General features: G+C 45.2%; 2 protein-coding genes across 2 annotated transcripts; both read left to right on the top strand.

Moving 5' to 3' along the window:
- Nucleotides 1–756: 756 nt before the first annotated feature.
- Nucleotides 757–3,968, top strand: pgp (phosphoglycolate phosphatase). Its single transcript, XM_072667379.1, has 2 exons — nt 757–1,733; nt 2,555–3,968. Exons 1-2 carry the CDS (start codon nt 1,139–1,141, stop codon nt 2,878–2,880), a joined length of 921 nt encoding a protein of 306 aa, XP_072523480.1. The 5' UTR covers nt 757–1,138; the 3' UTR covers nt 2,881–3,968.
- A 449-nt stretch (nt 3,969–4,417) lies between these two features.
- bricd5 (BRICHOS domain containing 5) lies at nt 4,418–8,911 on the top strand. Its single transcript, XM_072667977.1, has 6 exons — nt 4,418–4,471; nt 4,880–5,008; nt 5,149–5,301; nt 5,395–5,502; nt 6,676–6,823; nt 8,820–8,911. Exons 1-6 carry the CDS (start codon nt 4,418–4,420, stop codon nt 8,909–8,911), a joined length of 684 nt encoding a protein of 227 aa, XP_072524078.1.
- The last annotated feature ends 373 nt before the right edge of the window (nt 8,912–9,284 follow it).

Genomic DNA, 9,284 nt, shown 5'->3' with positions numbered 1-9,284 from the left:
AGATATCTGCATTAATGAGACTATTAATGAAAAGCTAGGTATGAGTGTTTTTAATGTCAGAGCTGTGATACTGAGAAACACAGTAAATTGCTCCGAGCTCTCAAATGCCAGGATTTGGAACCACTGTATTAGTGGAATTACACTGTACCGTGTAATGCTCCCAATACCCTTTAAGAATGGACTTTGTGCTCTGTTACTTTTGGGGAAACTCAGCCTTGTCCTAAACCACAAAAACACAGATAATCTGTATTCATGATAGATGTGTGATTAAACTACCAAAAGCTCCTAAAATTATCCTTAATAGGAAAAATGTAACATTGTCATCATGCAAAAACTTTGTATTTATGTTTATATATGTTTTCATGTTTTTATTGAACACTGGCTCATTCATTTTCTTCTGAAATCAGGGGTATTACAAAAAGGTCTATCCTGCTTTTGTGGGAGTTACTGTCTCGGCTGTCCGGGAAAGGATTTCTCCTAGATTTTGAAGCATTGCTGAGAGGATTTGATTGCATTCAGCAAACAAGAGCGTCAGTAAGGTCAGGATGTTGGATGATCACCACCCCAGCTCATCCCCAACTCCCCAACTCATCCCAGATATACTGGATGGAGCACCAGCCATCATCCCAGAGGACACAGTCCCACTGCTCCACTGCTCTTATGGACCTGACTGTGCTGCTGTGCTGTTCCTGTATGTGAGAGATCTTGTTGTAAGATTTTATTTTAAATATATAATAATAAAAGAAGTAGTAGCAGTAGTAAGCCTGGACCAGGACTGTGCCATGACTCGTTTCTGTGGTCTCTGTGACTGTAGTACTGAGTGGTTCAGTAATGGCGGTGTGCTGCTTTGGCTTGTAGGGCGTGCTGGACGCAGCGCTGGTGTGATTTAGCTTCACTGTCTCTTTAAGCCGGTGCGGAAGTGAAGGGACGACTAATGCAATAAGGTCAAGTCGGGATGTGTCTCAGACTAGCGAATAAATAACTTCTACAAGAAGAGATCTCACTACTACTACTACTACTACTACTGCTGCTGCTCCTGCTACCGCCGCCCTGCCCCCCCGAGCTCTACCAACTTCAGCAGGACGTCTGATCTCGCTGTGTCTCTGTGAGGAAGGGCACAAACCACCGCTCTCCTCTAATGGCTGTGTCCAAGTGTAGCCGGCTGAGCGGCGCCCTGGTCAGGCAGCTGCTCGAGTCCGTGGACAGCGTGCTCTTCGACTGCGATGGTGTGATCTGGAGAGGGGACCAGGCCATCCCCGGAGCCCCCGAGGTCATCAACTCGCTGAAGAAAAGCGGCAAGAAGGTGTTCTTCATCACCAACAACAGCACCAAGACGCGCAGGATGTACGCGGACAAGCTGGCCAGGCTGGGCTTCGACGCCAGCGAGGAGGAGGTGTTCGGCACGGCCTACTGCTCGGCCGTCTACCTCCAGACCGTGTGCCGCCTCAGCGGCAAGGTCTACCTGATCGGCAGCCACGCCATGAGGCAGGAGCTGGAGGCGCTGGGCATCCAGCAGGTCGGTGTGGGTCCGGACCCGGTGTCCGGAGCTCAGAGCGAGTGGGCCAACGTCCCGCTGGACCCGGAGGTCAAAGCCGTGCTGGTGGGCTTCGACGAGCACTTCAGCTACATGAAGCTGAACAGGGCGCTGCAGTACCTCTGCGATCCGGGGTGCCAGTTTGTGGGCACCAACACGGACACTAGGCTGCCCCTGGAAGGGGGTAAAGCAGTGCCAGGTGAGACCCCCAGCCCATGTATGATATATATGGATTAATCTATTAAAAACTCATAGAATTCATTTGATATAACTTTCGAAACTTTATCTGATATTACAAAAGGGTAATCCTGCTTGTGCTGGAGTAGCTGTCTCTACTGTCCAGGGAAGAAGGCTTTCTACTAGATTTTTAAACATTGCTGAGAGGCTTTGATTGCATTCAGCATCAGCGAGGGCATCAGTGAGGTCAGGATGTTGGAGGATCGCCATGCCAACCCATCCCAGAAGTGCTGGATGGAGCACCGTCATTCCAGAGAACACAGCTCCACTGCTCTTTGGGCTTTATACCCTTCTAGCCCATACCTGGTATTAGGCATGGTGCCAATAGGTTCATGTTTATCTGCTCCAGATAGTCCTATTCTATTGGCAATACTTCTCTATCGAGACTAGACGAGCTGTGTGTGTGTGCGTGCGCATATAGTGCAATAAATGGATGAGTTGGACTGGTGTATGTGATTCAGAATTTCTCCTCCTACATCACTACCTGACCTCACTAGTGGTCTTGTAGCTGAATGCCACTGTAGTTAGATGCCCCCAGTACATTAGTAATAAGACATAAAAAACATATACATATATATTTTTATATAAGACATATAAAAATACTCTATCCGTTCTTGAGTATTTGCCCCAAAGCTCTTGTAGCACTTGCTCTAGCACTGCTGTTGGAGGCAAGTAAGCATGTTTACAACAGATCTAGTGATGGTCATACCCACCTCTGCCCCCCGCTGGAGTGAATTAACATAAACGAACAATGCCTTGACCTGAATACCTCTCATCCAATAGGAACCGGCTGCCTGCTGAGGGCCGTGGAGACGGCGGCGCAGCGTCAGGCCCAGGTGGTCGGGAAACCCAGCAGCTTCATGTTCGAATGCGTGGCCAACCAGTTTGGCTTGGACCCCAGCAAGTGTCTCATGGTTGGGGACAGACTGGACACGGACATAATGTTGGGCTCCAACTGCGGCCTGAAAACCCTGCTGACCCTGACCGGCGTGTCAACGGTGGCCGATGCAGAAGCTCACCAGAGGAGCGGCAGTCCGGAGCGCCAAAAAATGGTGCCTGACTATTATGTTGACAGCATAGCAGAGATTTTACCAGCCTTACAAGGATAAATAGCAGTATTTATCAGGGCTTTACAAGTGCGCGTGGTGAAGAGGTTGGACGGAGGTGAAGTTCACGGAACAAAGCAGATGTTTAATATCTTCTTCCAGAAGTTCGTGTAGATGAATTATGTTTATAATTACGAGTTGTTTGGTTTGTAATGTTGAGAAGAGGGATTTGTTTGATAGAAAACACAGAGGATTAATAAAAGGGACTGAGTGTTAATAGACTTCCATCCATCCCATCCATAGCATTTTCAGTGGAGTACTGTATGCTGCCTACATTTGAAGACACTGCTATACATTGTCACCAATAATATGCTCCATCAACTGGGTCTACCTCTGTCTTTGCATATTCCATATTCTTTGGAATAATGGCAATGTTTGATCATTGTACATTGTGCCAGGTACAGTGTTAGGGCATTGTGGTCATGTTTGTGAGCATAGTCTTTCTTCCCTTCCAGATTTCTCTCAATTATTGATATTGAGTTACACTATAACTCTATATGTATTTGACAAGAATTGGATGCAAAATTAACATATAATGCACTCGTATGTTCTCTTATGTACCTGAAACCTCAAGCACTGGAACAAACAAAGGCCTCCAACAGAGTTGATGGGTGAGGGCGAGGGCAGTGGGGGGGTGGTCACCAGTATAATCCTCAGAGGGCCAGCGTGACTTTCATCCCAATCCAGCCGAAGCATCTACGCTAGTTTAATTAAATGTTCTCAGCCCTGAAATGAGTGTTTAGTTAAATGAGTTGTGATTCTACTTGGTTGGAATGAAAAACCTGTAGCCCCAGACTGATGAGCCCTGGACTAGATGGTCTGTTGGTTGTTAATGGACTATATTATTGCCTATGTTAAGAGACTTTTAGAGTGATTTCTAGGCATGAGCAGTACCACACAATGTTAAACACATTTCTTAAGGTGCTCTTGTCAGGATTTTGTTACTGGCTGCAGTTTGGTTTCCATCATGTTCCCTTCACCAGTCACTGGAACTCCTTCAGAATGTGACGGTTTGAGTTTGACGCCTTGCCTTGAACAAAGTGTTCGTTAAATGGAGATCAAATAAACAAGCATATTTTCCCTTATTAAAACGCCTGAGTGATTGTGTCAAGAGATTTGAGTTATTACCTGTCATTATGCGCCGCTTCCATGATCATTACAGTGGCCAAAGTTAAAGTCACCTTGGGCAGTCGGCAGCTACAGGGCAACAGCAATGGATGGGTAAAATAACCGACTCTTTGCGATGACATGCCCTGTCCACAGAAAAAGAAAGTGGGGGAAAAAAGCCTGCCTCTCCTCTTTGTCCATTGTCCAGGGTGGGGTAGCAGCCAATGGGTTGGACTATCTGGTGTGGGACTGACTGACTGAGTGTGGAGAATGAGGGGGGGGGTGTTGGTGGTGGGGGGGGGGGAGTTGAAGAATGGCAGTGAGGAGCTGGGCAGGTATACAGCAGGCTCACTTGGTCAGTCCTGGTCATGAGCACAGCCTGATGCACAGCAGGGAGAGACCGAGACTGTGAGGCGAAGCAACTAGATGCAGAATGGTGAGGTGCTGGAAACGCTCAGAAACCAGTCTGGAGGACCCGCAATGCATGGTGAGATTCTGAGAAGATGCCTTTACAAATCAGTGTTCTGCCTAAATGAGACTGCTACAGTGTGGTTATTAGAGAATGCAGCAGAAGATATGCTGGTAATTGTTAGGAATGTTCTTAAATGGCTTAGACTTACGGTTCTATCCAAAAAGGAACCTCGGTTTGAACTTTAATGGGTGTTTATATGAAGGCTTCTCTAAGAAACCAATAGTAGTAGTTCTAGCATTTCTCCAAAGGACCATAGAACATGGAGAACCTGAATCTGTAAAACTGCTACAAGACTATGGCCTGCTCATTTGAAACCAAGTAGCTTCACACATTAAAAACATCTCAGCACTAAAGTAGAGGAGAGACTTCCAGCACAGAATGCTTCCTCATGTGACCCTTATGTTTTCCGTGGTCTCGTCTTAGCATTGTGGCCCCATAGGCTCCTCCAGGTTTCCTCACAAGGTGCTCTGGGGCAGCCTCACTGCTACTCTGCTCATCATTATCATTGCCCTTGTCGTCACTGGGAAGTTAGCTCTGCAGCCAGACACCCAGGTAAGAAATTAGGTATTCCCTTAGCATAAGATTAGCATTAGCATATTGCTCATAAGCTACTGAATTTCACTTCATCTTCCGAGTTTAAGATCAGAATTGTAAATTGAGATGCGGTCATTTCAACAACAAACCCCAAACAGTCTTCGTTGCAGGTTGTCCGAACCACAGTTCCTGACCGTCCGGCCTCCCTGATCAATCAGTCTGCGTTAGTGGACAAAAACAACAACATAGTGACGTATTATGTGACTTCTCAGACCAACCACACCTCGACAGTACTCTTTGACATGAAACATGTAAGACTTCCTTTTCACAGCTGTAGTACAATTTAAGACGTTGAGCAGGTTAGCAGCTTTCAAAGTCCTCACGGCCTCATTTCCCCCAATCAGGGGTTGATATGCTACAAGCCTGACGACCAGGAGACCTGCTTTCTTCGCCAAATGGAGACGTCCGACTATGAAAACATGTACGTCCTTCTCAATGAGACACAGCAACAGGTAACCACTTTTTTATTATTATATTTAACAGCAGTTGGTATAGGACCACACAGGATCTGATTGGCTGAAAGTATTCTGTCATATCGGATGACAGTAACAAAACCTGGCCATTTATAAAGAGGTTGTTAAAAAAATGTGTGAAACAGCAGTAGCTTTTAATAGGAAATAGCAAATAGCAGAAAGTCGCCACCACCATCAATTGGCTTTTCACAACTCCTACTTTGTGAAAGGTCAGAGCCTCCATAGCATTTTAGCTACGGAAATCCTGCAGTATATCAAGCCCACCCCGGCAAGGTCGGTGCCCTTATGCATCCGTGCTTAAATGCCGCTATGCTTTGCTAGCCGGCGGGTTGACTGACACTCGAACACAGCGCCACCCCAGTGCTCCTGAGCTGATTAGAGAGCTCTTTTGGCTGCGTTCTCCTCCGTGACTCCAGAAAGGGAGTAATGGACCGCACAGGTTCAGGCAAGCTTGGCCTAGCTGTTGTCTGAATTCCTTAGCACATCTGATCCGCCTTCCGTGGATCCCGTTACAGGATGGGACCACAGAGTGCACAATGGCCGCTCTGTTGGCTTTTTTCCTCTTATAAGTCACTACTGGGAAGAAAGCGGGCCCTTCCGTTAACAGGGTGGAGACCTGTGCTGGACACACTTCTCTCAGCGCTTAACAAGGTGTTTCTGTGGCGGGTTATGATCCACACAGAATGGCCGGGTTGATACAGTTCACTCCACGTGCATCCCTGTCCAGGTAGAGACCACTTAAAGCCTTGGAGGGATGTGAGATTTTTGCATCATTGCACTTCACTAAGGCCATTAGAAAATGTTGGGTAATTCAATCTGCTCACCAGAAGAGAAGCCTCATCCTATTCAATAGCCCCTTTTAGACCAAATATCTCTATTTTTGAGCACAATGAGCTACTGATAGCTATAAACTGCTTGTTACCATGCTCACCGGAGCATTACGCCACTATGTCTGATCTGATCTTTTGGCAGAGTGAATGCCGTAACAACAAATGCATCTTTTTGTGTTGGACGACAGCACCAAAGCCTGTGAAGATGCAATTACTATGCCTTCAAGAATTGCCAGCAAATGTATTTGTTTGACATCATGGAGCCGTAATTTTTGCTTGCGCTGATATGCATTAAGATACTGTGTGTGGTGTGTTATTACAGGTGAGTCAGGTCTGGCTGGTGGGAAACGAGACTCAAACTGAGTTTCTGGGCGTTCTGGCTGGTAGTCGTGTGGAAGCCTCAACACTCCAGGAGCCGCTGCAGGACCTCTGTCAGCAGGGACCTGTGTACTGGACCAGGAGAGCTGATGGTGAGATCCTCATTGCCACAGGCCTAGTTTCCACTGCTGAAGTCTTAAAGATCTCACTTACTGCCACCACTCACAGCTGATTTACACATATCCGCCACTAATATGTGGAAACACCAAAGTGCCAACAAGGGTTCTTTGCACGAGACCGTCAAAGAACCTCTTTTAGGTTGCTGAAAAAAATATTTTCAATGGACGGTTCTTTAGAGAACCATTTTTATGCAAGATGCGTGAGCCTTTTTAGAGTGTAGACCCTCTATACTCCTACAAATAAAGGTGCTTTAAATGGTTCTTTGAGCGATGCCCTACAAAGAACCATTTTTGTCAAAGAAATATGTGATTGTGAAGAACCTTTAAATTTGGTAAAGAACATTTAGGTCAAGCTAAGAATGGTCAGGCCTTTAAAATGTGCTACGTAACAGTTTAACTGTAATATCATAGAACAATGATCAAGTTTCGAGGCCTTGGATTAAAACAGTTAGAGCAATCCTGCCTTTTCATTATATGAAGATCTCTTAAACCTTTGAAAGGTTATTCACACACAACCAACATGGTTTAGGGCTTTAGGGAGCCGAAAGTGATTCTTCTAAGACAGCGCTTACAGAACCCTTTGTGGCACCTTTTATTTAAGGGGCGTACCTCCATTTCTATGAAGTTCTGAGAAGATCCACACTGGCTGAATGCTTTTACAGGGAAAGTGAAGAACTAAAACCATTGGACATTCAAAAATATTCATCAAAATGAGAAGAAAAGAGATGTTTACCATTTGAAGAAATGACGAGGGGTGTATTTTCAGCTTCATAGCTCCCACTTCTGAAACAAAACTAAGATCCTGTACAACATAGATCTGCCTTATGGAGAGTCCTGTTAGTCTGTTTTTTGTATTTCATCTATTAGTCTCACCCACAGTGAGTACTAAGCCTGAACCCATACTCAAGTAAAAGTAGTTCACTAAAATAAAAGGCTTCTATCCTAGCAGATAACTTGAGTAGGTTAAGCACGAGGCCCAAAACTCCTTAAGTACTGAGTTGCCTGTAGAATGGCTGAGGAACTTCAGTAAATTCATCCTATATCACCACAGGAACTGAAGTTTATTAAGAGCTGTTCCTTTCATTTGGGATAATTCTGGCTTAAATTCAAGCTAAAACATGAAAATGATGGTTAAGAGGAAAGAAAAGCAGCTTGGGAGCTGAACCAATTCCTTTCTCAATAAACATACAAGTAGAAGTATTATTATCTACTATTATCTTATATTGTTATCTACTTATATATGTTATTTAATAAAAATAACCTTTTAAGCAGCAGCATTGTGCGTAATTTGGACTTTTTTTGCTAATGGGCAAAAAAAAAATCACTTTTACACCACTGCAGTAAATACAAATCAGGCTTTGCGCTCCTACCCATGGAGAGCTGTACACATGCATTTGCTGACATGTGGAAGTGAAAGAATCATGTGGACTGAGATATAAGTAATAATACAGGAATTTACACAAATATAACTCAAAAATGACACAGTTGCACAGTGTTACACAGCTCTCGAGAAAGGTCTTGTGCAGCTCCACCAGAGTTCCATAGTGCAGGAGCAACGTTCTGGCCGGGATTGAGTGGCAATGACAGAGACACCGTTCTTCCTGTTACAGTCAGTGTACCATCAAAATCATTCTAAGGTAAAATCGCTACATACGGTTGCTTTAAGTACCTTAAGGTTGCTTTAAGTCAAGTAAATGTCACCTCAGGTCACTTTTGTTCTTTGTAAGAACTCACATATGGGAGCATTTGGAAGGTGTGTATTGCATAACCAGCCAAGTACATGAGCACATGGTGAGGAGGTCTTTAAAGAGCAAAGTGAGAAACCTAATCCAGCACCCCCCCTGTGACCTTTTCTGGAGTTACGGTGACTAACAGGAACGGGTCTTGGAGAGTGCGGCGGTTCCGCCATTGATCCCAGCACTCAAGAAATTCCACCAAACCGACCAGAGCCTCTCTCCTCTTCCTGCAGGTCCCAAAGAGAGACTGATTTACTTCTGCATCGACATCTGCTTCCCCAGCAACATCTGTGTGTCTGTGTGTTTCTACTACCTGCCAGAATGAGACCCCTGTCCTGAGATTGCAAGAATTGCAAGAACACAGCAGGAGAACATGCGGTGCCTCTTTCTCTCTCAGACCTTGTTTTGCGGGGAAGCATCTTTGTTGCCATCGCTGAGAGAAAGCAGAGAAGCTGCACAAAGACATTTTCCCTCTGCCAGGCAACCCTGTCACGTTATCTGCAAAGTCTTAATCATCAGCCTGTCCTGTGTAAAGTCCCTGACGTTTCAATATTATTCAACTCAAAGACTCGTTGCTGCTTGTATTTCTTGTAACCTGATGCAGATGAGTAACTGGAAGCACTGTTGGTCTACAATAAAGCACCATTATGTTTGAATGATTCCTTTCTCTGAGTGTGTGCATCCCTGCTGTAGGTCCG

The sequence above is a fragment of the Salminus brasiliensis genome, chromosome 22 (assembly GCF_030463535.1).
Source record: "Salminus brasiliensis chromosome 22, fSalBra1.hap2, whole genome shotgun sequence".
NCBI classification, from domain to species: Eukaryota; Metazoa; Chordata; class Actinopteri; order Characiformes; family Bryconidae; genus Salminus; species Salminus brasiliensis.
This window is presented reverse-complemented; position numbering and strand designations above follow the sequence as displayed.

Coding starts and splice junctions, on each gene's coding strand:
- bricd5 (XM_072667977.1), top strand. CDS start 4,418: ATGGTGAGGTGCTGGAAACGCTCAGAAACCAGTCTGGAGGACCCGCAA. Junction 4,472..4,879: donor TGGAGGACCCGCAATGCATG/GTGAGATTCTGA, acceptor GTCTCGTCTTAG/CATTGTGGCCCCATAGGCTC. Junction 5,503..6,675: donor TCAATGAGACACAGCAACAG/GTAACCACTTTT, acceptor GTGTTATTACAG/GTGAGTCAGGTCTGGCTGGT.
- pgp (XM_072667379.1), top strand. CDS start 1,139: ATGGCTGTGTCCAAGTGTAGCCGGCTGAGCGGCGCCCTGGTCAGGCAG. Junction 1,734..2,554: donor AGGGGGTAAAGCAGTGCCAG/GTGAGACCCCCA, acceptor CTCATCCAATAG/GAACCGGCTGCCTGCTGAGG.